At 39.8% G+C, this 27,886-nt stretch overlaps 2 protein-coding genes across 2 annotated transcripts; one reads left to right on the plus strand and one right to left on the minus strand.

Annotated features, from left to right (window-relative positions):
- The first annotated feature begins 7 nt into the window (after window positions 1–7).
- Window positions 8–17,724, plus strand: TERF1 (telomeric repeat binding factor 1). The gene is made up of 10 exons (XM_054645425.2): window positions 8–230; window positions 2,032–2,127; window positions 4,299–4,429; window positions 5,545–5,631; window positions 6,906–7,055; window positions 9,125–9,231; window positions 10,382–10,447; window positions 10,531–10,574; window positions 11,591–11,655; window positions 15,898–17,724. Exons 1-10 carry the CDS (start codon window positions 26–28, stop codon window positions 16,054–16,056), a joined length of 1,110 nt encoding a protein of 369 aa, XP_054501400.2. The 5' UTR covers window positions 8–25; the 3' UTR covers window positions 16,057–17,724.
- A 120-nt stretch (window positions 17,725–17,844) lies between these two features.
- Window positions 17,845–27,036, minus strand: SBSPON (somatomedin B and thrombospondin type 1 domain containing). The gene is made up of 5 exons (XM_054646846.2): window positions 26,765–27,036; window positions 20,503–20,697; window positions 19,852–19,942; window positions 18,878–19,054; window positions 17,845–18,214 (listed from the first exon to the last, which is right to left on the minus strand). Exons 1-5 carry the CDS (start codon window positions 26,979–26,981, stop codon window positions 18,097–18,099), a joined length of 798 nt encoding a protein of 265 aa, XP_054502821.1. The 5' UTR covers window positions 26,982–27,036; the 3' UTR covers window positions 17,845–18,096.
- Between the last annotated feature and the right edge of the window lie 850 nt (window positions 27,037–27,886).

The raw sequence follows: 27,886 nt of genomic DNA on the forward strand, positions 1-27,886 counted from the left end.
GCAGCCGTTGGCGCGCAGTTTGAACATGGCGACGGCGGCCCAGGACGCGCCGGGAGCGGCGGACGGCGGCGGCAGCAGTTCCGTGAGCAGCTCCGTCAGTTTGGCCCCGCCGGAGGCCCTGGAGGCCGTGGCCGCGGAGTGGATGCTGGAGTTTGTCTGCTCCTGCCTGTGCCGGCACTTCGCGGAGCAGAGCGGGGCGGAGTTCTGGCGGTGGAGGGACGTTGCGCAGGGTGAGGGGCGGTGGCGGTTCGGGCTCTCCACAGCCGCTCCCGGGACAGCGAGTCCTGAGGGGCCGCAGGGGCAGCGCCCTCCTGCACGCCGGGGCGCTAAAACACTCACTGCCCATCGACCACCGTGGTCAACAGCGCTGGGGGTGATGCTCAGCTCTTTCGGGGACCTCAGGAGATCCCCGGGATGTGGAGGGCTGGGGTGGTATCGGCAGCACTCGCACACGGCAGCAATATAGCAGTGCTAGAAGTATTTCAGAGAACTATAGTCTGGCAGACAGAGATGAGATGAGATGAAGTGTGGTGACTGGGTTTTGAATGGAAAAACATATATTTAAAATGGGAATAAACTTTAGCGTGAGAATGGTTGACAATTAGAAGTAAATGTCTAAGTCTCAGATAAATTTGATGGATTTATGATGTTTTCTTCTGTAAGAAGCAGTTTTCCTGCGGATACCAGGTTAGAGCTTTGGGGGATATTTTGTCTGTGTAGATGTTCTTGACTCAGGTGAACGTAGCAGTATGACTTGTTCAAATTTGTGCAAAGAGTGGAATACAATGGCATGCAGAATGATTACAAAGTAGGTTGATATGGGATATGGTAAGAAATCTAATGATAATTTACTAAAGTACTTTGAATGGGGGGCTGCTAGATTAAATTATTTATGTTGCTTCTCGATGTGTGGCCTTTGGACTGCAGCTCAGCAGGAGAATTGTACTGAGGTTTTGTGCAGGTGGGAAGCAGAGACAATGCAATGCAAAAGCAGAGTGAAAATATCTCCTGGGAAGACTGAGTGTGTTAGTAGAAACTATTAATTAAGTTGTACAGAATTCAATGTCATGTGGAAATAACAAGTAATAGCAAATTTTGAACTTGCTCCTACACTGTTCAGCAACAGAGGAAAGAGTTTGGCACTCTAAGATTATGAAGTCAGTATTGTAAAAGTCTTTGGGAAAAGCTAAGCACAGTCATAAGATTGTAATAGAAAAGTAGGTGTGGTTTTTTCATAGAAACACAGAACTGTTACTCTTGCATGTGACAAAAGGAGACCCTACAGAAATAATGATTGGCTGTCAACAAGAAAGTCAATTCAAACTGAAGCAAGTGCAGAAAGGTAGGAAGGCAGTGGTTCCAGATGATACCCAGCAGCTCCTTTGAACCCCAATTATTCTGTGATTCATTTTTCATTTTGAATGGTTCTGTATTATGGTGTGAAGTTGAATTACTATATCCAGCACATTAGCATAAGAAATTCACAGTAACCTGAATGATGGGAATAAGCTCATGATAGCTCCCATTTTAAAATATGTAATAATCCTTGTGACCTTCCACCCTTGCAAGGAGGATTTTCCTTGTAAATTTACATTTCTGAGTAAGCTTTCCATGTAGCTTTTACTGCTTTATTTCTGTAAGTTGCTATAGCAACATGCTATACCAGTCTGTCTGTGGCTCATGGTTTGTGGGCATTCCCTGGAAGTGTTCTTTGGAGCAGACAGCTGTCTTTTGTAGTGCCCTACTTACCAAAAAAACCTCTACATTTAATACTATGGTCTTTGAATTGGATGAATAGAAGCCTGTGATTAATTCTGCTGTTTCTTCAGAAAAGGATATATTCTTCTGGTCAAGCTCTTAAATATTATTTCAGTTGTTTTAGCAAGGAAGAATACTAATGAAGTGGGCTTCATTGGTTTCTTAAGGAATTAGAAATTTAGTAAAATCTGATAACACAGTGTCTAGTATATATCTAGCCACACTGTGGCAGTGGTGGAGCAAAACTGACTTGAATTTTCTCTTCTTTTACAGCTCTTATTAGTGGCCTCTCCCAAATACCTCAACATCAGAAAAAAACAGTATATCTCTGCCAGCTTTTGATAAGAATTGCACAAGGAAAAAGCCTTGGTAAATACTCAGGTTCTTTTTTTTCAAGTGTTTAAAAATAGTTGCATGAACTTCTACACAGGTACATTAGACATGCTTTCACGTAGCCTTTACTATGCACATATATATTTTTTGAATATAGATATAGCTATATATAAATAAATTGAATAAATATATTCAATTTATTTACTTTTTGGACTATGTTTGTTACACGTGTGACTGAGCTGTCTGCAGCACTGGTGTCACTCTGTGCTGACTGACTTAGCTACATGGAGTTTGAATGACCATGTACTTCTTAAATTACCAGGTTTTTTTTGTCAGAGTAGTATCAACAAAAGAAACATACTGGAAAGACCTGACTAGCTCTTAGTGAGCAATACTTACAAGTTTAAAACTCGGGATATGTGTTCTTTTCTGCACATCTAACTCTAGAGATTAAAGTAGGACAGGCAGCAGGAATGAGAAGATGGATGAAAAGGATGACTGCCCATGTTTCCTACAGAAGACTGTAAGATCTCAGCTGGCAGCAAGTCCTTGGGGCTCTTACTCACTACATCTTCTGTTTGGCTGCATTTGCAACTTGTTGGTTTAGCCAAGATGATTTTGTTTGAGTTTCTGGAAGACTTAACTTCTTTTTTTTTCACTGTTTGATAAAACTCTTTGGAATTTAAAGAGACTTCAGAAGCAGTCTTAAAAGCATGAGCGTGGAAGAAAAAAGTGTATTCTAGCCTAGCAATGCCAAAAAGTTTTGGTTTTATACAATTAAATTTCCTATGTTTCTTATCAGGTTTTATGGCATCCTGATTTAGTTAAGCTTGGAAATCAAATTCTAATATATAAAATAGTTCATTAAATTATTTAAAATAGTACAAAAATTATGAAAATTTTGTCCTAATGCTCTAAATTATATTACTGTATATAACACTTGAGAATATTACTTCATTGTGTGTTTTTATCTTGTCAGTAGAGAATGATCTGTGTGGTGAGGAAGATTGCATGTGTGTAGTAGGTATTACATCAGGTGTAGCTGCACAATGTACATGGAAAGTTAATATATGGTAGCTTTCCTATTTTTCTAGTTATTAAAATATTTGATCTGTGATGATCACACAAACAAGGCTGTTTCAGCTCTCTAAGAGCTCAACACTTTTGTTTTACACTATTAAAATAAACAATATGAAGTGTCATGTTACTTGATTGAGACAATAGTTAAACACATTTTTGTTTTAGTTATGTGTATATATGCACATAATAGTGTTTGAAATTTCACTGTTTGACATTATTTTATTGTGGATATAAAATAATTTTTCTCTTCAGTATTGCGTAAATTGCTTACCTTCTGTCTGAAAAATACTTAATGAAAGGAATAAGTTATTAAGACAGATTCTGCTGATGCCATAAAATGAAGGCATAGGTGAGGCTGTAGTTCAGTGAACATCTTGGGTGAAGTTGGCAGTGCCATGGGCAAGAAGCACTTGTGCACCTGCCAGCTCCTCCTGCATCTGTTACCTTGGCACACTCACTTGTGCAGCTGTGCAATGACCAGACTGGGAAACTGCTTGAGTGATAAGGGGATGAATATTTGGCTAGACCAGATTTCTGCCAGAACTGGTCACTGATCCTTTGCTGGGAGTTTGCACAAACCTTGGTGTTGGCACAGCAGTACACTGGCATGGGGGGTTGCTTCTGCTTTTTAAGTGACACTCCTGTGTAGACCTGTTTGAGTTTCCCTCTTGGTTTAAGCACTTCAAATACAACAGAAGGTTAGACATGGAAATAGTGATAGACACAGGAAGAAAAAAACAAACTACTTAGCATGCTGATTATATTACAAAATTAATAGTATCAATATCAAATGTTGTGAAATCTCATGCTAAGTTTAATGTATTATTAATGCCAGACCAAATACCTAATTGCAAGTGGCATTTTAAGTGAACAATAATTAGCTGACATAATTGCCCCTGAAAATGCAGCAGTAATGTTAGTAGCAATGGTAGGAAGAACCAGTCTCTGAAAAGAAGACAGTTGCTTCAGGTTTCTTAAACACCTAAAACTTGAGGAAAAAGGAATTGAAATTGTATAATACATATTACTTTACTGCATACTATATTCTATTACTTTACTGCATACTGTAATCTATTTCACTTTATCCTTTAATTTTTATAAGTACTTTGGGTTTTTTTCCTTCTAAGGATTACAGTTTGAAAACGATCAAAGAATTTCACCTTTGGAATCTGCTCTGTCTTTCTGGACTTTACTTGAAAGGGAAGAAATTAAACTGGAAAAACTTCATGAAGAAATTCGTCGCTTGATTCAAATTCAGGTCTGTGTGACTTACTCATAATGCTTCAGGATGCTACCTACTCATTGGGAATGAGTAGCTGGAAATCTGCCTGGCAGGAAAGGACCCAGGGGTGCTGGTCAACAGCAGCTAAACCAGAGCCAGGATGTGTCCAGGTGGCCAAGAAGGCCAATGGCACCTGGCCTGTATCAGGAACAGTGTGGCCAGCAGGACCAGGGCAGTGATTGTCCCCTGTGCTCAGCGCTGGTGAGGCCACACCTCGAATCCTGTGTTCAGCTCTGGGCCCCTCAGGACAAGAAAGACTTTGAGGTGCTGGAGAAAGTCCAGAGAAGGGCAAAGGAACTGGTGAAGGGTCTGGAGCACAAATGTTACTAGGAGCAGCTGAGGGAGCTGGGAGTGTTTAGCCTGGAGAAAAGGAGGCTCAGGGGGGACCTTGTCACTCTCTATAACTGTCTGAAAGGAGACTGGAGCCATGTGGGAGTTAGTCTCTTCTCCCAGGTGGCTAGGGACAGGATGAGGGGAAATGGCCTCAAGTTGTGCCAGGGGAGATTTAGATTGGGTATAAGGAAAAACTTTCACACAAAGAGTTGCACAACATTGGAACAGACAGCCCAGGGAAGTGCTGGAGACGCTATCCTTGGAAGTGTTTGAAAAAGACATGTGGATATAGCACTTGAGGATATGGTTTAATGGTGAACATGGTGGTCTTGTGCTAGGTTGATGGTTGGACTTGATGACCTTAAAGGTCTTGTCCAACCTTAAAAATTCTATCTTACTAAAACAGAGCCCTTTTTACAAAAATCTTGGGCTATTAGCAGACTGAACTGAATTTTCAGTTTTAGTACAGAGTAAATAGATCTGTACAGGGGACCTTTTTCTATCTCATATGGGTCCTGTTTGTACCAGTTAAAATTTGTTTCAAAAGCTGCCAATCTGAAAAAGATACCAATTGAAATAAATTTCAAAACTCATTTCAGAGTTAACTGTTAGAAGTAGATATGTGTCAGTAACCCTTAAATATATAATCATCTGAATTTTTGGAGTCTTAGAAAACTGTAGAATTGTGAATTCTCTTGCTTTTTCTGAATCTCAGGTGGAAAGTATTTCGCCATATCTTTTAATTATATTTCTTGTAGATTGTAGCAGTCCATATGGAAAACAGATATTTCAAAGAAGCTGCTGAAGTTCTTGAAAGGCTGTTCACAGACTCTGAATCAGATAAGGTAGTAACTTGTTTAAATTGCATTAAAAGCTCTTGACTTTCAGAGGAGAAAGAGGGTAGTTGGTTTGCAAAGCTAGCAAATCCTACCTGCATAACTTCAATCTCATTATTGTCTGTGCAGTCACTTTCATACCTATGTCACTTTAAAATACAAAAGGAAATTTGTGGCCAGGAGATTGATAGACATACTGGATGATTTTTGTAGGAGTAAAATGCTTTTAGCAGCAGTTGTCCTTCATCCCCTCTTCCACTTCATATGAGGAGTGAGATGGCACTACAAATTCTAGGAATTTGATAGTGCTGACTACTAACAGCCAATTTGCTGATTTCTGTTGTAGGGGACTGACTCTGTTTGTCACCTTTGATTAGTGTTCTATGTACCAAAGCATCCCAGGGAAGCAAAACTCATTAGCTTCAGACTGGATGCTATTATGCCTCAGACTGGAAAAGACAACATATATGTTAGGCCACCTCCTGGTTTGAAGCTGACTGCATCATTCAGAAAGGTGCAAGTTTGAGTGAATATCTCTCTAATATAATAGAGAGATATTCACTCAAATCACAGTGCACAACTTGAGTTTGCTGGAGTGGAGAAAAGAGCAACAGAAGAACTGCAGGTGAAAAGAAGTTAAAAATGCTTCCTATATCTTCAACTGGTATATTAGGACACATGCTCTATGTAAGTAGTAGCCTGTGTATAACTTATACACTTCCATTCAGAGGATTTGGATGTTTGGAAAGTGTAGATTGTGGTAATATACTCAAATTCATATATAAAAATGACATATACACAGAAGATAATTCTCTGCCTATATTGGCTTCTGTAAAATTCAGAGGTATTGGTAGACAAAATAAGAATTTCTAATTATCAGTATTAATGTATCCTTAATGGTGCTGTACTAAGTTATCCTTCTCCTGAACACTGTACACCCCTTTCAATGGCAGTCTTTTTGAGGCAGCAAATGAGAAGAGAAAACCGAGTAATGGGTGGCTTTTTTGGGGTGTTTTTCCTCCATTGACACCTCTGCTTTCAGTGTTATTCATAATGGAAATGAAAATGTAAATCTCTGGTGAGTTACACTTTACCATTTACATAAGGTACATACCTGGCATTATGACTAGTTGACTCTAGAACTGTTTCAAACTGCAGCATGAACTGTATAGGGATATGCAGGAAACTGTATAATCATCATGTTGAGCTTTCTGTATTTCCTGTTTAGCATAGATACCAAGTTTGCTGCAGGATTGTGTTGTATAAAGCTGTGCTTTTCTTAGCCTTTAAGGGTGAAGCTGGCAACCGTAATTAAAACCAAGGATCCATATGTTCCTCTTCTGCAAAGCTTCAGTTACAGTCTTTTGATAAGTAAAATCAAGTCTTACATTGAACTTTTCTTGAAAGAAAATGAAACTAACTTCTTAATACAGGTATGTTGAAAGTATTTTAAAAACTTTGGAAAAAATTTACCTGATACGATTAAATAGATTTCTCCTTTCAAGGGGGTTGTTTGGGCAATATTCAATTACTGTATTAGATGAAAAGGAAACTTTGCCTTCCTTTGGATTGTCTTATTTTCAACCTTCTTGTTTTAACTAATGTCTTGGAGAAAGTTAGTAGGAAAGAGACTCCTCTTAAATATCTTCTATGAATGTTTTTCCCACAACTTTTTGATTAGAAAAATAGTTAGGACATTAGTATAATTAAAACAAGAGCTGCTTAAGAGATGCAGTTCTGATATGGGACTCCTTTAAAAATGTAGCTTTATATTTAATGCTTATTTTATTTAAGCCTACATGTCTTCCCATACAAAAAATAAAAAATCAAGACCTGTTAATTTGGATAAAAGCTTTAGGAATGTCAGGGGAGTTAGGAGATAGCAAGCTATTATTGCTGTTTTCCTGTAAATACAAATGTTCCTTACAAACAGTCTTGCTCAAAAGTGATTTAAAATTGGCAAGAACAACATTCCTTCTTCAGTTCATCTTCAGGAGGATTGTAAAGAATTTCTCTTATGTTTACTTCGTATAAAAGAATATTGAATTATTCAATTACAAAAGCACAGACGTCTAAAGGTAATAAGAAGCAAATTTTAAATAAACAATCCTGAAGTTCCTCTCTGTTTTTCATTCTCTTACCAGAGAGACTGGACAACTTATTACATACACTCAAAGTATAATACAAGGAATACTTTTTAATGCTTTCACTTGAATGTCAGTTTTCAAGTTTACTTTTCAAGGCTCTTTCTTTGAGTCTAAGAGGAAGTGGAGGCTCGGAGGTGTCAGAGAAGGCCCAGAATTCCATACTAAACATGCCTAAGGCCCTCACTGCCTGCATCCCCACTGCCTGCATGTTTGTCCTACTGTCTGCACCCACATTGCAAATCTTACTTTGAACAGTTATTCTGGCACATGGAGGAGACAGCTTTGTAAGGAATTCCCACTTCTGTGCAGCACACAGGTCTCCCAGCAGTGCATGCTGTCTTCTCTGCAGAAGAACATTCTAGCTTTAATTACTAATTTCTCTTTCTTCTAGTGCCAGATGTAGAAGTATAATCATAGAGTAATTTGGATTGAAAGGAATCTTTAAAGGTAGTTTAGTCCAACCCACAATAAGCAACCCTGCAATAAGCAGGGACATCTTTAATTAGATCAGGTTGTTTAGAGCCCCATTCAACCTGGCCTTGAAGGTTTTCAGGGATCAGACATCAACCTTGCTGGGCAGCATGTTCTATGTTTTGCCACTGTCATCATAAACAAAACAAAATTCTTCCTTAAATCTAGTCCAAATCTACCCTCTTTTAGTTTAAAACCATTAACTCTTGTCCTACCTCTAAAGGCTCTGGTAAGAAGTTTGTCCCATCATTATTCAGTGTAGGAGACCCCTTTTAGGTACTCTATAAGGAGTAATGATTTACTACTTCCTTTGCTTGGCAATGGAGGAGAAATAATCTTAGTTTGTGGCTAGAAGTTTGAGCAGGATGTTAGAAATATTTTTTGCCAGTGCAAAAAAGGTTCTATTACAAGCCTTAAATCTGCTCAGACATGTCTTTTGAACATGCTACATGTATGCTTTGTCCTGCCATGTACTATGGAACTAGATAAACTTGACACCTGTCAGTTTTAGTTTCTAACCTAGTTATAAAAACCAGACTTTGGAGTACTTTGATAGTATTTGCAGTCTTAGTTAAGTTCTGTAATTTACTCAACACATTCTTAAGTTCACTCATTATGCAACTATTTGTTGTGTCCCTATAAAAACCAGTTGCAGCTATGACTAAAATTTCTCCAAGTTATTAGTTGATAAAGATCTTTATGGATTTCAACTTAACATGCTAAAGTTGTTTTGAAACTACTTACTTTAATGTTAATACCTCTGAAATGTCTGTCAAATAAGCACTGCTAGTTCTAATAAAAAGTATGCATGTTAATCTTAGTGCAAACTCCTATCTAGGTACTGCCTGGCTTTAATTTTAAGATATCAATTACATTTCTCACAGGAAGCCACAAAACATGTGGTGTCTAAAGGGTTGGGAGCAACAACACTGCAGAACAGACCTGTGGAAGTCAATGAAAATGGCAAAAGTGATTTGGAAACAAAACAAAGGTTTGTATTAAGTATTATACTGCTAAGGGATGTACTTGGATGGTAACATGAAACTTGTAGATCAAAGAGTAGGTAAAAGGGGGGGCACTAAATTCCAAATTGCTGTCCAATAGAAAATTAGCTACAAGCACATTCCCTATTTTCTTTAAATTTATGTTCTTCTGTGGTTGTTACTTTTGGCATTTGCATGAAAAAGCCTGTCATTAAGTTTAATTATTTGTGAGGTTGCACAATTTGCAGTTTTAACAGCTGTCAGTCTATAATAATATAAGGACAAGAAAGACTTTGCTTTTTTAATGCTTGATTGAACTCCTTTTAGTTCTAATTTCAGGCTATAGGTCATCTCAAGAGGAAAAAGAATTAGGAAATGGAATCAGTCTTACATTTTTCTTACAGCTGACCCCTTAATGATACTAGTGTGAAGGGAAATAGTTATGTTGCTTCATGATTCTGACAGTGCAAACCTTCAGAACAATGATATGATTATTTTGGAAAATGCTAATATTCTAGGTTTATCACCACTTGTTCAGGGAGAATAAATTGCTGGCTTTAGCTGGGATAGAGTCTGTATTTCTTCATTTTTCTACTTGGAATACTTGGCATCATTTAGTTAAGAAAACACTGACGCAGACAGTATAGAGGAAGACAAGTCATAAGATTTTTTTTTAATTTGTTTTTTTAGAAGGGCAGCTCCTGACACATCTGAGAGATATAATGAAAGACTTGTTCAAAAATACCTATGGAAATAATTCCTAATGAAAAATAGAAGTGCAAAATGCCTCTTATCTTCAACTTAAATGTCTTGGGAACAGGCTACCCAAGGAAGTGGTCACATTACCAAACCTGACAGAGTTCAAGAAACATTTGCACAGTGGTCTCAGATACATGGTGTGACTCCTGGGGATGTCTGTGCAGAGCTGAAAGCTGAACTCAGTGATCCCTGTGGGTGCCTTCCAACTCGGCAGATTCTGTATTTCTCCTCCAGGTATAGGGAGGCAAGGTTAAGAGGGTGAATGCATTAAAGCAGTCAGTTATTTTATGCCACTGCTTCTGTAGAGAAGTCTTAGGATTCTTTCATTAAAATATTGTTGAATCATATAAATGGCAAGTTGCTGCCTAGGAAATAATCTTTTTGTCTTTTCTTTTTAAGGTTGGTGAAAGAGAAACAGTGTATCACAAGTCAGTCATCCGGAGTCATAAAAAAACCCATAGCAAGGTAAAAAATTTGTGTTATTGCTCTGGTTACAGACTTTTCATCAAGTACTTTGTATTTTTACTTCAGATCTGTGTTCTTTGCAGGAGACGTTCAAGACAGAAGCCCAAAGAGAGCAGAGCTCTTCAGAGTGAGTATTAGTTTATTTTTACAATTTCAAAACAGTCATGTCAAACACTTATTTCTAACTGCCATCCCATGTGATTGGATTAATGCAGAAATGATTGTCGTGGATAAAAACACTCAAAGTTGTGTATGGTTTCTGCACAAATGCAAATTTGGTGGTTGCCATATTTAGGAAGCTGTGAAGTGGCTTAATGTTTTCTAGCAATTAATTTTGCAAAATTATTCACTATTTTCTGATTTGCTTGGTTGGTTTACAGGACTTAGGCTTTTCTGTCCCAAAGAAAGCTGACAGGAGTACTGAAATTCATTTCTTTCTGAATTCTGTGCTAGATAACTTGATTGGGAAAGAACTAAAGGAGTTAGCTGAAAAACAAATTGTATTGTAAAATGTACAAAGTCAGGATGTTTGTGTGATTTCCTGGTATTACTTCTTAAAAACTAACACAGATAATATAATAATTATAAGTAAGTTCTTAAGACCATTAGTACCCTCTTACCACAGCAAGATGATGTTATAGTTCCTGCACATGGCCATGTTGTATATGGAAGGACAAACTCTTAAGATGCCTTGAATGCTTGCCACAGTTAAAACCTGATACATCTACTTGGAAATGATGGAATTTGTATTCAAAGAATCATAGTTCTGATTGGTTCTTACTTCCCATTCAATGTAAAATGAGAGTCATGCATATAGTAAAAATGTTTTTTCCAAAATCGAATATTTTGTTATTATGTACCAATTTTTATCTAAGTGTTTAAAATATAATTCTGTGAACTCTATTGTATAGAAATTAGGGTGAATTTTTTGAATATCCTATTTTTTGTAGCCCTTGTACTATGGCAAGATTCACATGTATTCATTTATAAAAGTATGTATGTAAAGAGACATTGAAATTTTCCCAATCTGTCAAAGCATATCAAAATAGTGTATATTCTTGTCAGGTCTAAATGGTAAAATGCAAAACTGCTGCCTTGATGTTGACTCCTCTTTGTTTTGGATTTATATTAACTGTCTTCTAGGTCTTAACAGCATGCAAAATGTGGGACAAAATGAAGTTTCTTTGGCATATAGCCGAAGAAGACAGGTTTGTACCTATTTTCTCTTCTAAACAGAGATAAAATGAATCTGCATGCACAGATTTTTTTTCTCAGCTTTAATCTAATTTTTAAATCTAGTGCTTAGATTTAAGATTCAGTAGATTACTCAAGTGCTACAGTTCCTGAAATTGTTACAGTCCCTTTCTTTTAGAGACAGGAAATATAACATATTTTTACTGTCTCAAATATTGCTGTTGCTAATGCTTCCAAGGCTTTTATTTGTTGAAATACACCATTACCAAAGCTTAGTGTGAGATAAAAAATTCTTTCCACAGTTTGTATTAAAGAATTCAGGATGTCATTTGCCTGTGAGAATTTCAGGCAATTATCTGAGGCAACTCATTTTCCAGCTTAGAAGCTTAAAGATTTAGCAGTTTTATAATTCAATACTTTTTTATGTGATGCAAAAACATATTTACTTGGAAAACTACTCTAGTTTTTATAAACCAAATAGTAGGGTCTTCTTGTAATGCTACATTTCAAATGATCCTTTATGCACTCTTCATGGGTAAGCCTACTTCATTAAATTACATTAAAATAGCCCTCCTGTGTTCACTAATGCTAGAATTCCCATTGGTGGGATGTGCAGAAGTGTATGCCTTAATAGAATGCAATTGGAAGTTGCTTTGATGTTGGGGTCTTTCAAGCTAATTTTTGATTCTAGCCAATTTTCCTTCATGAGCCTTCAGCATTTTATCATGATAACTGAAGAAATTACCATTGAATACGTGTATTGCCATTGTTGGATTCCTCTTCATAATATCTCTTAGGAAGCAACGTGGAGTCTTTCTGTTTAGATTATAGTACAAGTTATATATCAAGTTATATACAAGTTATCATATATCCATTTTGATGTGAGCTGTTTCATTTTTCTGGTGTTCACTTTTTCACATAACAGGGAAGACCAAATCTGTTTTGGTTTGGTTTTTTTTTTTTTTCCGGAGGAGAGTTGTACTTCCTCCTATTTCTTTTAGCATTTTTACTGAAGTTGATGTACTGATTAAATCTTCAGTTACATGCTGTCCTCAAATGAGACCTCATTCTTGAAGTTTAAGCCCCTATAAAGAGATTTTCACTTTCTCACAAATCTCAGGAATAATTAGATCACTGACAATCTGTTTAAAAGCTGCAGATAAAACCAGTGTCCTTAAAAAAAAAAATCATCACTTACTGGATTTGCTTTTTGCCTTTAAAGACAAAATTACTTTATTCCCACATATACTTGGATAGGTACCTTGTTAGGCAGTTGCTGGTAAGCATGAGCCCTTCCATCAAGCTTGTTTTCAACATCAAGAATTAAACTGTTTGGACCACAATGACACAGAGCTAATGAAAGCTTTGTAGTCACATATTTTTGTGCTGAGCTAGTCTGTTACTGGGTCACCTACAAGCACTGTGTCTAGGTCTAGGGCTTACACACACATCTTGTTAGAAAAAAATAGGACTTGTTTGCTTAATTATGTTGTTATGCTGTTATATGTCAACCTTGATTGAAATATAAAGACTAAATTTGTAGAGAACTGCATCTGACAGGGGCATTGAAAATGTTAAAAGAACTTAAATGAAACTTAAGATTCAGAACTGTGTTTCTTTCAACACTTAGAAAAGTTGTAGGCATCTGTTCCTCTGTTATATTTATGCCTTACTCCCTACCACTAAAACCTCATAAATGTTTTATAGAAAGCAATGATAATTGGCCTTTTAAACAATAAATCTGCTCCTCTGCTTAATCATCTGGGTTATAAAATTGTCCACATGCATGAAAGAATGCAATGAATGTCAAGCTGTTGACTTCTAGAACTTCCTTTTCCATGTAGTCCCTCATTCAATGTTGGCATTGTTTGCTCTTGTTTTGTAAATGGCATTTCATTGCAATGGTTCAGTGCCCATTTTCAGCCTTTCATTGCAGTGTTTTCAGTTAGCTGCATAGAACAATCTGCAGTGCTATTGAAAGGACACACACTTTATTTTCTCATTCCTAAATTAGGGGATGCAAGTGTCACAGAATTTAGAGAACTGTTTGTACTCAATTTTATATCCAGTAATTATATTGCAAGTCCTTTGAGTTGTCTAAAATCTGGATGATACGTGATTTAAATTAGCAATGTGTCTGAAAATCTGGGTGTTTAGAGTTTTGTCAGAGTTGTATGGAAAAAAAAAATCATATATTTAAAGCTGAAGGAGAAAAAGCTCTGACTCAGAGCAGAGTCCCCTTATGCATAAAGGAAGACAGGTTACTAGAGCAGAACTGACTCAAAGGAATAACAAGATCTTCAGATTTGTGAGAGAATGTCTTCACATTCTGCCTGGCAAACTCAAGCTTGCTCTGCTGGTGTTCAGAGCTGGCCAGATGTCACATTGTTGCTGTGGACCAGGCACTGTGCTGATGTGAGCTCAAGCGTAGTGCTGCATTATGTCCAGGCTTTCAACCACTCTTGTAACAGTGCAAAGCTGGAATCTACATAAGTTCTGTCCCAGAGGGGACAGAGAGCTTGTCAGTGAGTGGGGCAGGGGACAAGTTATTGCTCTGTTCTGTTCCTCAGTGAAAAGAGTCAGTCCCTGATTTACCTGTAAAGCAGGCCCTCATTTATACAATAAATGGAAGAAATTTATTTTTTTTAAAAGCTCAATGTGAGCAATTAAGAATAAAAACAAGCTAAAAACAACCCTTTTAACAGCAAATGTAATTAATCATTGCAAGTAACAAGGGTTGTGATTGTCTCTTTTGATGAAAGTATTTGAATTATCTGGTGCTGTAGGTCAAGCATAACTGTGTTAGTTGAATAAAGATTTTATTTAGTAAAGTTTTCTGGCATGCTCTGAAATGGGATGAACTACATTATTCCAATGGAATCTCTGGCCTTTTAATAATAGTAGAAAAAAAAGCTATTCACTGCTAATGTTGCAAAAGATCTGTGGAACAGGAAGAATTAGAAAAAGGAAGTATTTTTGATAAAGGGTAAACTACTTTAGAGAAGTTTTAGGTTCCTAACTGTTTAGAAATACAGTTGAACTACTATTACTTGTAATTCTTTCACTGCTTAGTGAGGTTTGTCAGTGATCAGAGTTTACTGAAAAGGCCCTGATACTTGCATTAAGCTGGAATAAATCCAGCTTGGAGATTTGAAGTTTGGTCTTTACACACCTCAGTTTGCACTTTGTGTAGATGCCACATTTTCCCTTTTTGGAGAAAAACCAGGATACAGTTTTGATCTGTTACAGTTTTGAGGCTGAATGTTATCTAAGTTCCCTCCCCCTCAGAGACTCCCCCTTGTCTTTGATGTCTGAGCCCTGCTGCAATTTTTAGAAGTTTAAATTTAACAGAAGGGTGGAACCATGCAGAATAGCGCTTAAAATTGTCACCTGGCCAGAGACTGTACTGATGATGCTTACAAGAGCAGAATCTTTTAAAGATCCCAAAAGGGTTCCACGTCATTAAGAAATAAATTTATTTTTTCCTCCTATTTCCATGGATGTGGGTTCTTGTGACAGTCATATTGGCTGGGTGTTCCTGCTGCTCATCTTCTCTTTGTGCACAAGCAGGAGGGTATGCATTTGTGTAATGGCAGCAGCCATAAGATTACATTTCCATTGGGTACATTATTTTCAGAGTTAAGTGATGTTTGTTCCCCTGTAATTCACATTTCCTTGCACTTACCAGATCTACTAGCTGGCTTTAAGCTGAGGCTATTCCTTTGCACCTGCATTTCCCTTTGTGCCCAGTTCTGTACAATTTTGAAGGTTTCAGTTGTAAAGGTGAGCCATAACATGATTTTCTAATGTTCCCTTCTGCTCTATAGCCAACACCATTTATCCATTTGATAGTTGGAAGTGATCTGTTACTTATAGGAAGAGGTTTTATACATACTCTGGGAAACCAACCTTTCTTTTATCCCACCAAGCTATAAATTTTAGGCTGTCAGATTCAGCCATTTACAATTCTTATGGCTCTTGTAATGTTCTATAAACATTTTTTCCTTCCAATCCTGTTACTCCAATTAACCCAAGGCTTTACTAAGGTCCCCTTTGGGAGCCCCCATAAAGCTCTACAGGTTCAGTTACAAATTTATCATTTATCTCTAGTTTCAAGATATGGTGCTCAAAAAACCCCTCTGACATGTGTACTCTTACAACTAGAGAGCTGTTTGAAAACTTGCTTTTATATTTGCTATAAGCTCTCACATTAATACCTTTCTCTGTTCATATATCTGGTGTTTTTCTTGCCCTAGAAATGGACTCCAAAAGAAGACTTGGAGCTGAAATCAGGAGTAAGGGAGTTTGGAGTGGGTAACTGGGCTAAAATTTTAGCCCATGGTAACTTCAACAACCGAACAAGTGTCATGTTGAAAGACCGGTGGAGAACATTGAGCAAGATCAAACAAAGTTGATTTGGGCTACAGGAACCAACTCTTCTTGACCTTTCCCTACATAAAGACCTACTCTAGCTTTTCAGAATAACATCTTATTTTAGTCTCAGAGTGTCCTGCAGTGCTGCTGTCATAAAACATGAAACAGAATAGTAATAGGTATAAAACATTTGTGTAAGCCTACCTACTCTGGTAATGATGACTTAAATGTAAAGTCTGGCCTTTTTTGCTACATGCAATAACAGATAACCTAGATTCTGAAATGTGAAAATGTTTGCAGTGATTTAAGAAATGTCTGTTATGTAAATAGGGGTATTAGATCTGATTGGCAACATCTTTAATTTGATGGAGGCTAATAAAAAGTCAAGTGTTCTGTATTTTTAAAGGGCTGTATCTCTTTTTAGATTGACTTTTTCATAATTTCACTTCCTGCCATATAACCCATTCTAGTGTGTTTTGCTTCACTTTGAATTTTAGGTCAGACTTGACATTTCTGTAACTTTTACCAAAAAGTATGTATTTATTAGTATTGCTAATTTTCTTCTGAGATGATGGTTTGTTGTGGTTTTTTTCTGCAGTTAAAAACCATAAATTCATATAATGTTGTATTTTTAAGTAACAAAGGGACTGGTTAGTTTTTTACATGGAAAGGAACCCTATTATACTAGCACTTAGCAGCTCCTTGGTTAGTTTGTGCCACTTACCTTGTCTTGATCAGTGCCTTCTTCCAGACCAGCAGGAAAGGGAAAGCTCAAAAACACATGGCCAAAGTGGGGCTCAATAATGAGTCTACACTGTCAGTGACAGCAAAGATACACTTAAATGGAGGTCACTATCAAGGTCTCTGCTGGCCACTGCAACTCTCCTGCTCATGGGAGACTGGAACAGATGGATGATGGCACTAGCCTGTATCTCTGGATTCAGATCATTTGGAAGAGATTTGCACAATCTCAGAAAACTCATGCTTTCCACTGTCATGCTGGTGTGAATCTAGTGACTTGAACTAACACAATACAGCATTCTTTTAAAAGCGAAATCCCCTGAATTCAGATGTTTTCTGTACCTTTTTTTCTTGGCTAAAGTTTTTCTTTTCCAAGAACCTTTTAAGAACAAGCACCTCTCTGAATTTGTCGTATTAAAACAAAGCTCTCTGAGAAAGGTTTGTTTCACAACACACTCTTATTGTGGACAGAACCTCAAGCAGATCCACTTCCTCATTCTTGCTAAGAGACTCTATGGCTTCTTCCAGGAAGTCTTAATGTTGCATGGAGATGCTGCCTGTCTTAACAGGAAATTTTCTCAACCTGCATAGCAGTCTTGCCAGTGCTCAGATGTTGCAGGTTCTTATGTTAATCATTGTAGATGAGCATTTTTAACTAGTAATAAGTAATTTTTTTTACGCTTAGCCAAATAAGTAATTTTTTTACTCTTAGCCAAGGCCTTAGTCACAAAGTCTTGTCTAAGTTCAACTACCAGAAAAGTCAGACTGTGTATTACTGACATGAAGTTCTGACTAGGTCTATGTCTTCATGAAGGTGGCTGAATGTGAAAACTGCGGTGTAGAGGAAGAATACTTACACAATTATAGTGTAAAAAATTGTCTAGATGATACTGGAGAGAAACAAAGTACCTAAACTGAAATCAGTTTTAGCTTTCAAAAACTTCATTTTTATTCACCCTTGCTTTTAAATATTGACAGTAACTATTCTCAGACTTGAAAATATTTGGCTGGCTCACTACTGAGTAGGAGCATTGCCTGGAGACAGGGCTATGGCCAGTAAAGATGGAGAACTTAAGGAAAGCAACTACTATGGTTAGAAACATTAATTCTTTAATTACAAAAGAGAAACATGGTAACATGCTTCTAGTGTTCTAATACAGAGATCAGTCTTCGCATTTTGTATTAAGGCAAAGAGAATTTCCTGAAATGATTCTGCCAAAGTCCTGACTCATTTAAAATTTGTTAAGGCTCCAGAAATGCAGCAGAAATATATAGGTTTCTTGGCATTGGTGTTAATTTTCTTAGTCTTTTTGTTGCAATTTTAAAGGCCTTTTAAACTTTTATGTAAAAATAAAACTATGCACCAGGGGACAGGAACAGTGGTCCAGTTGCCGGATCTTCTTCCAGGTTCCTTGGCACTGAGAGTTGCCAATTGCTTCCCAGTGTAAAATTTTATCTCTGAAATGAGAGTAAATATGAAATTAGAGGAGTAAAGCTGTGTATTTAGTGTTACTGGATTGTGTTGTATAAAATGTCAGAAGATTTAATCATGTAAGGCCTTATTAAACTCATCTAGCTCTTAAAATGCTTTCTGGAGCAGACATTATATTCCTAAGTAAAAATATCCTGGATGGTGGGTTGAGCAGCTGGTTGTACAGGTATTAAGTAGTATGCATATTAATAAATGTATGGATCAAATAAAAATCAGTTCTGAATAATAAGTATCTACTTTAATAATAAATATCTTCTTTCACAATTACTTTTCTAAAAACCAGGTATATATGCTTGAGGGGAGTACCAATCCACCAGTGTTAAATCTGCAGATTTGGACTATGGCAGGAAATACACTTTTTAAGTTAAAGTGCCCACAGCTGTAAAATGTCCTCTTCCACTACACAAGTTCCATCACTTCTTCACAATAGTGAATAAAGCATTAAACTCCTATGTTGAAATGACTTCCCAATTTTATCTAGGTTTTAAAAGCAATTTCTGTGAGAAGCGAAAGGATAAAACCTTCTGAGCTCTACAAACGATTTGAGCTGTTCCATTTTGTAGTTACAATAAATGCAGCTTTTAACGAGCTCCTGAGAAGTCTGAAGTGCGGTGCTGGGTTTGGCTTACCCGTGCGCGCTGTGGCCATCCCCGGAGCAGCGCCGCGTGGCCGGGCTCATGGCCGGCGGCTGGCAGGCCACGCACACGGTGTGTCCCTCGCGCAGGTACTGCATCCAGCGCGCGTGCGGGCGCGTCTCCAAAGCACACTGCTGGGAAAGAGATTCCGTCCGGAACTCCACACAGTATCTGCTCAGGAGGGAAAGCACCAAATTATGAGACATCAAGCATGAGCCAAGTAGGCACTTTGAATGGACTTATATATTGTAAGGGTGGTGCAAGTTAGACATCATCATTGCTAACAAATCTCCTGACCCTAGCCCAATCAGTGGATTGGAAAACATTATGCAAACTATTTCTCATTCTATGCCCCTGTCCTGTGTTTAATGTATAATCTCACTTTCTGGTAATATTCTGTATTCTTAAATTATTTTGAAAAACAGATCTCAGTAACCCATATTCTTCTATGCTGCTGAAAGAAAATGAAAAAAAGACTTTAGAATATCAATGAGTTTTATTGTTCTAGGAAAAATAGCACAGGACAAAACATTATGAGCATTACAGACCCAGTAATAGCCTAATTTAAACTTCATTACCATCTCTACTGGTAACTAAACAAAATTTCTTACTGCTTGTGTCAAACAGTTTAAAAAAAAAGGTCTCTTGAGACCAATCCCATTCAGCCCACGTTGTTCAGAGACCTACATCTAATTTCTCAGACTTACACTTAGGATACATTCGGCTTTGTTTTAGCATTGTTTACTGCTGGCTTTCAAAAGATCTGCCATGATCCCAATGTCTGATTCAGGACAATTAGCAAGTAATAAACAATATGTAGAACATGCAAATAAACTGCGGGAGAGAAAACCAGTACAAGCTATAGCTTATTGTTTAATTATTGCATTTAAATTTAATTACATTTTTCTCTGTAGACAGCTGTTTTCTACCAAACAAGATGACCCACATACATATGATAAATAGATTACCCTGCTGCTTCTTTGTCTGAAGGCCAGAGAGAAGATGCTGCTCGTCTTTTTCTTTCTTTACCGTATTCAGAGGTAGTTATGAAAGCAGGGACTGAGGAAAAAAACGGATATGGTAAAACAGCAAGGCACAGCTGAGTCATATTTCAATTACTGTAACAGTGGGTGAATGAATCAGGAGCTTGTGGATGGCAATGCTGGCTCACTTTATTGAAAACGTGATAAAAGGCTGGCAACATTGGACCTCAACCCCATTCCTTACAGCTAAGCTCTCTTTATTCAGAAAAAAAAATCTAATAATGCATGCCATCTAGCCAGTGAGGTAATAGGATGTACTGGAATCCCACAAGGAGTACTATTTCCTGTTTCATACTGAATTTGTGCTCTAACTTCGCACAGAGATAATTTGATACTTAGATTCAACTGAAGGAATGCACACAGCTTAGTTGTTTGCTTAACAGAAATTATGAAAAGCCAGAGTAGAAAAACAAATTATTGAATAAAAAGCAATATGACAGTAGAAAGTTCTAAATTATAATTTTAACCAGCTAACTGCAGATAGATGCTTGGTTTTTTGCTGTTCATTGAGGTCAGTAAAATTTATGATGGCTGTGATGGACACAATATACAGCAGAGAGATGAAATTGAGAATACCATGTTCGTGGCCGCAGTCCTCCCCCTGGTAAGTCAGGTATTCCAGGCAGCCAGCCTTCTCCTCCAGAGCTGGGCATGGCTCCCCACCGTTTTGAGGCTCCTGTTGTACATAGCGCCGACGGACCCGCAGCCCAGGATGACATTGCTCTGCACAGCCACTCCAATGACTCCACTCCCCCACAACACAGGGAATAGCTGCAAAGCAGTATTAAAACATTATTAGTGGTCAGGACTTTGATTTAATCCTAATTGCTCTCAAAAGCTTGAGATAATAAGACTATTTCGAGGGGCTTTTTGTTTGGTTTGGGTTCTTTTTAATTTCTCTTTTCTAATTTTATTTATATGGGTTTGAACGCTCTTTCCGGATTTTGCATACTCAAATTGAAAGTTCAAACCTGCTTGCAATGCTTGGCTCCCTATTCCATCCCTTGTCCCCAAAAAAACAGCCCTTCATCCAAACCTTTCACTACAGCCGTGGGGTTCTTCTGTACCCTCTCCTGAAGCATAAAGCATTAGCCTCAAAGGAGACCAGCTCATGGATTACCTACACCAGACTGGTCTGACCTTCCCTGGCAGCTCCTACACCACTAGATTCTGTTTAAAGGCTGGAACATTAAACAGCAGCATTCTTTATTCCCTTCAGATCAATTTTTAACTCCTTTTTCTTCAACACTGAACTGTGTCCACTGCCACAGCTTTGTTTCTCTGTTTTAACACAGGTCGTGCTCATTCCCAACTACAGAACAGCCCACTGGATATTTGAATTTCGGTTCTCATGGACCACAAACTTCCTCTGAACTTAGTCAAAAATTCTAGGGAAAGTACCATTATTTTTTAAGTAAACTTTGAATCATAAGAAACTGCATTTCCCTCAGGCAGGGAAGAAAAGGTTTTGCAGTGTCATTCGCAGAATACAAAAACAGGTTATAGATACATATTCCTGAGTGAGAAACTACACAACATAGAAGTCTTCACTTCATTTTTCCATTAAAACAATATGCAACTGTAAAGAACATACAGCCATTTTACATCTTCATGAAACTGCTTTCCTCAGCCTCATCTCCAGGAACACCAAGTCCGTTTTTGAAAACTGTACAACCTAAAAATTTTCCCTTTCCCTAGCAGTTAGAATGAATACTACAGCTTTTCAAAGCTTCACTGCAGGCTGAGCCCTGAGGGGTTGGATTAAGATCATCTCTGGATGCTCACTGATGGAACAAACACAACCCCTCCACCTGGGAGCTTCAAATCTGCGCAGCCGTGGCAGGAGGAGCCATGAAAGAGCAGACAAGAAAAATGTCTCACACATGGGTATCCATCAAGTGGAAGAATTCTCTAAGGATAAGCAATCATTTCCCTACATGAGTTGTCCTCAGTTTGTGGCCTACAAGGACATTTAATCTGACTGGTGATCCATTCCCAGTAGCCTTTTTTCCTGGAGGCTACCTGGTAGGTGCTCCAGGTTAGAGAATGGTACAATATACACATTATCATCAATAGCTGGGCTATCTTAAACTGGTTCTGGATTGGTTTGGGTCATGCTTCTCATTATTTAGTTAAATACAACTTTTCATTTCCCAGGTGTACTATTTCTCATTAGCTTGTAATGGAACATATCACATTTTCAATTTTTTTTTTGCATTTCCAGATTACAATTTAAATCCCCAAGAAGCTTTACAGTTTAACCACTAGTCACATCTTTGTATCAGTGTTGCAGGAAAGTGATGGGACCAAACTAGTCTTTCAGGAAAATATTTTATGCCCTCTGGGATTCTGCCAGTACAAGACACTGGGAAGGAAGAGTAGAATATGATAACCTCCTTGGGGTTTGTGACTCTTCTCATAAAACATAGAAATTGCAGTGTTTGCTCTGTCATTACATCTCTAATTTCTTGGACTATTACCAATATCATAAAGCAGATAAAACCTCTAAAACCTCTGAAAGAGGCTACTTGGCAGATGTCCTTACCACTTTACTAAAATTCCCTTCCTCTGTTCTCACTGTGCTGTGCACCAGCTGTTCTGACCAAACTTGCCCACTTTTGAGAGCCCTGACAGCACCAGGTGTATTGTGGCTGAGGATGCTGCATCCCACGCCCTCAGGAATTCTACTGAAACAGAACTACAGGGCTGCCCCAGGTATTGGGCCACCAGTTGTCCATCCTGCTCAACAATTAGTATTCTCTGGTGTTTTCCTCTACTTACTGATGAACACCTTCCCAGACAGCTCCTGAGTATGATTTGTAGAACAGTGCTGGACAACCACAGAAAAAGCCCCCTTTGCCACATGCAGACACCTGACACTGCACCACCAGACAGTGCCCTCAGACACATCCAGGTACCCCAAAGTACATGACACAAACTCTGTGGCAGTGAAGGCACCACACTGACATGCTGCAGTACAGCTCTCAGACTGTTTGTTCCAAGAATTGTGAACTAGAAAATAAAACCGGTGATAGTTAAAATGTCTTAGACCCCACCATGGGATAGCCAGGACAAGTGCTAAATGCAGTATGGACCTCACAGGCTTTGCAACCTGGCTGCAGGGTCCAGACACAGTCCTTGACTCCACTTGATTTATGGTACAAGCAGACTTGAACGCCTGATCACACATCTTAGTTCTACCCAAGTATCCAAAGGACAGTAAGTGTCCATCCAGCCTGTTTCCTTATCTATTGATTCTCTCCCAAGCTGGCTGCATGAATGACCTGCATAAATAAGAACATCCACAGAACTTTAATCCCATATTAGCACCTTGATATGCAGATAACATTGGTCTAACATCAAATTTTCCAGGAAGAAACTCCCAAAGGGACTGAGTAAGTGCATAACAAAGCGATGACTTCATGTCTTACTGGAATCAAACCAAGCTGACAGTTAAATATTGGTCATCTGCAGAAATACATGCTAATTTTATGGTTATCAAGACTTAAAATAAGAAGGATGAAGTGCCCTAGTCATGTGGAAAAATAAGAATATTGGGTTGCTAGAATGGAATTTAGGCAGTGAGATAATAATGTCACTCTTGCAGTCAGTACCCAAAAACTATTAAGGGACAGTGGATTGATTTTGTGCCTTGTTGGAAAGATGTCAAATTCCACAGCATGACAGAGACTGGGTCCACGAGCTGACATAAAAGGAATGGTGCCATCTCTTGACACACTAAAAGAAGTATTAGCTACATCTTTATAGATCCCTTTCTGTGTTGCTATTTGCTCAGCTTAGTTAACACAACGATTTTAACTATGTTTAATGGTGATTCCTTGAAACAATGAAGAGGATGCAAGTCAAAGGAAACTGAAGGAAGGGATTTGTTCTCAGGTACCTACCAAAATGTGAAAGCTAATGCAACACTTGAAATTTAAAAAAAAAATCACAGAAAAATTACATTGCTATCTTATGAAAGACAGCTTGAGTAGCCAAAACTTTGGTTTTGTCTTCCATTTGTAGCACTATGAAACACAGATCCTTATTTCTGAGTCAAACTCTATTTAATTTTTCCCATCCCTGGAAAAAGAAAAATGGATGATTGTAGTATGTTCATTGTACAACATATATTGTAATATGTAAGGATCTCTAGTTTTTCTCAGAGTAACCACTTTGATTCAAATGGTGAGCTGATTCCTTCCTCAGGCTTTCTCATTGGACAGTAGTTCCTATTTAAAATGCTGTGTACGAAAATATTCTTTCTTCAAAAATATTCTTCATTTATTCAAAAATATTCTTCAGGGTTAGAACTATAAGGAAGTTTATTTTAAAACTCTTGAACTTGAGTTCAGCAGTCCATGAACTTCTGCTGAGCCATCTATTTATAAAGTACCAAACCTACAATGATTTTTAGACATGGCAGAATTTAACCGTGCTGCTGGCAGCTTTAGGATGTTCATTCTTTCAGAGGTTTCTTTTATTTTGGAGCATGGATTGTACGATTCCTAACATTTCTTGCATCCTAGCATCTCTTGATTACTTACACTTGAGGCACTTTACACTTTCCCCAGAGGATGAAATGTCATTTCTGCAGGTGCTGAAATCATGAGTTGTGAACAGGTAGACAAACAAGCAGTAGCATGAGAACCATTGATCCCCTTTCTTCACATTTCTATTTTAAAGTTTTGAACTCTACATTCAAAACAGTGAGCTATGCCAGTGAACACCCCTGGTGTCATTAAACATGTAGATTTTAACAAGACTCAATAGGGACACCTCAACATCCAATAGGAATAAAAAAGAGTCTAACATTTTCAGCCACACTTGTGTAAATCAATAAAAACTTCCACTGGAACTATTTAGAAATTCTGAATTAGAATTTCTGAATTTAGAATTTTTAGAATATTTATACAGAATACAAGCTAATGACTACTTGCCATAGAGAGTATATACGATCACTTGCCTTTAAAAGAACAACTTCTCATAAATTTAGAATTGTGGATGTGTGAATTCTAGGACCACCTTGCCAGGGTGCCAAAATTCTGCCCTCCCATGCCACACCCATGAATGCAAAATGTGCTGCTCCCTCTGTTTGCGTTTGTATTGGTGTTCGCACAACTGGGCAGCGAGGCAGTGCAGGGAGTCAAACCAGGCAGAAACAGGCAATAGAGAGAACAGAAATAGTTCCCTGTGTGTTTAGCTCCCTGAACTGGGCCACCAAGGACTGCCAAATTCCAGCTCTGGTGCAGCAGAGACAGTGAGACAGGGAGGCTCCACTGAGACTCCATCTTCCTGACTGCATCTAGGGCACCCACCTCCCACACAGGGTGCAAGTGTGGTGTGCTTATATTGCAGACATACACTGAGCCTGAGACAAAAAATACCATCTTGATAACAGCAGGGCATCATCAGGTGCCAGAAATCACCCCAGGCATCATGGTAATGAAAGTGCTTAAACTAGAACTTCTCAAGCACAATCTTGAGCTTCTTTTTGAAGGATTTCAGCTCTGTTTTAATGCTAACACTATGCATGTTTATCAACTCTCTCCTTTTATGCTTAAATAATAAAAATAATTTTATTTACTGAAAAGATGCAATATGCTGTGGCTGTAGGACAACCATCTTGCCAGTTCTCCCTCTACTGACTTTCCTGAATGAAAGAACAATCTATTTGAAAAATGCTAATTTCAAAAATGCTACCTTCTGTCTTTGTGGTGCATTTTTTCCCTTCTGTTACTCTGAGGAGATTATTTAGCTGTGGAGAAGCTGACCATGCTCCTTCTAGAGACCTGGGGTCATAGTTCTGCTCTGCTGAGTTCTTCTGTGCAGTTCTACACCCCTTAGGATGGATCTACACCATCTGAGAATTGTACTCCCCCTTCCCAATCCAGGCAGATGTAAGCCAACTTGGGTCCCAAAGCTATGTGGCTATGTCAGCATGGCACTGAGCCTGCTAAATACACCCTAATTAGCAGGACTGTGCAGCAGAGGCTCATGACTTTTTGGCTGTAGGCTGGCATGCATCCAGCCAGCTGGGAAGAGACATTAAGCTGACCAAGTATTCGTACTGCACCTGCAAAGCAAGGTCTGTGTCCTGCATCCCAGGGCACAGAGAGGTCTTAAAAAGACTGCAAAGGGTAGAAATCCCACAGAAAAAGGCACTGTGAATATCTACAAAGCAGACACTCAGTTTGGTAGAACTGGGCTAGTTTTCCCTCCTTGTCATTGCTCACTGAGAGGCTTTGCGATCACCCAAGGGCTGGCAGAGGACCCTCTCACTGATGCTCCTATGCTTATTTTAAAGCTTTTGCCTTCACAGGAAATTCCTGTGGATTCATGCTCCTAGACAAAACCTCACCGTGGGGACTTCCCCAATTATTTCAATGATATTTGTCAGGATGTGAGGAATCAGCTGAGAGACACAGGCAGTGCTAAATTAATCTTCCCGGCTGTCTCTGCAATCGGACATCACCCCTGCAACCAATCTGTGTTTGGGACTTTGCCTGAGTGAAAAGTAACATAGTATTTTAGAGGAAAAATAACTTCAGACTGTCACCGTACTACAGCTGATCCGGAAACCTTTTCTCTCTAGTGGGAGAAAAGTCTCTGTCTCCCTTCCTGAGCCTGGCGCTGCGCCAGCCTGGTGCCCGGCTGGGAAGGGAGGAATCTGCCCCTCTCGCAGCCCTGAGCCCATGCCCGCACGAACGCAGCGAAATCTGCATTCCGCGAAGCCCCGGCAGGCAGCTCCCGGACCCGGGGAGAGGGCCGGGGCCGCGGGGTCCCGCCGGCCGCCCTCCACCGCCCCCCTGTCAGGGCCGGGGGCGGACGCACCTACCCGGGCACGCCTGGCCGTGGTCGTGGCAGCAGTCCCCGGTTCGCCGGCAGCCTCCGTCGCAGTAGCAGGTCCCGTAGCCACCTCCCTCCCTCCAGCCCTCGCCGACGCAGGCGGCATCCCGGCCCTGGCAGCATTTTCCCTGGCAGCTGCCCCCGGCCCCGCTCCCGGCCCACAGCAGCCCCAGCCACAGCGCTCCCGACAGCGCAGTGCCGCCCATCACCGCCACACCGGCTACTGCCACACCGGCTACTGCCGCACCGGCCGCCGCCGCACCGGCCGCCGCCACACCGGCTACTGCCGCACCGGCCGCCGCCGCACCGGCCGCCGCCACACCGGCTACTGCCGCACCGGCCGCCGCCACACCGCCCCGACGTGCGGGCCCCGCCACCGCTGCGCGCCACGGCCGCCGCCAGCCCCCGGCGGAGCGGAGCGGAGCGGAGCGGGCTGGGCGGGCGCCCGGCGGGGGCGGGGGGCGGCCGGCGCGGCCCTGCCCTGCCCGGCCCTGCCCTGCCCGGTCGGGCAGCGGCACAGCTGCCGCGGCAAAGCTTCGGGGTGTGGGCGCAGCGGCAGCGTGCATTTTAAATCTCTCGTAAATTTTAAAATCTCGTAAATTTGAAATCACACAGCCGCGTGTCCTCGGGGGTGTCCTGCCAGGTGGTGGGTGTTTACCGTGGGATCCGCATGGCAGGACAGCTGGCGATGTCCCACACCGCGATGTTCTGTATCAGGATGTCCTGCACAGCAGGAACCATGTCCCACACTGCAGGACTCCCGCAGGCATGACCCTCGTGGTGATATCCTGCACAGGGATGGCCCTCACACCATGACCCACGCTGCTATGTCTCACACTGCAGGGACTTCCACCGTGAGGACCTTCAATGTCCTCCCCATGGCAGTGTCTCCCACATGCTGACAATCTTTACAGCAGTCCTCAGCAGTGTCCCACACCCAGTGACCCCCCACAGCAATAGCTCACATGGTGATGTCCCTCCCACAGAGCCAAGTCCTGCACAGCAGTGTCCCATGCATTGATGCCACAGAGCTTCCTTCACAGTGGTGTCACACTGTCGTGTCCTGCACAGGACTGATCGGCACGGCAATGTCCCAGCCATCAGTGTCCTG

This window comes from Agelaius phoeniceus, chromosome 1, assembly GCF_051311805.1.
Source record: "Agelaius phoeniceus isolate bAgePho1 chromosome 1, bAgePho1.hap1, whole genome shotgun sequence".
Lineage (NCBI taxonomy): Eukaryota > Metazoa > Chordata > Aves > Passeriformes > Icteridae > Agelaius > Agelaius phoeniceus.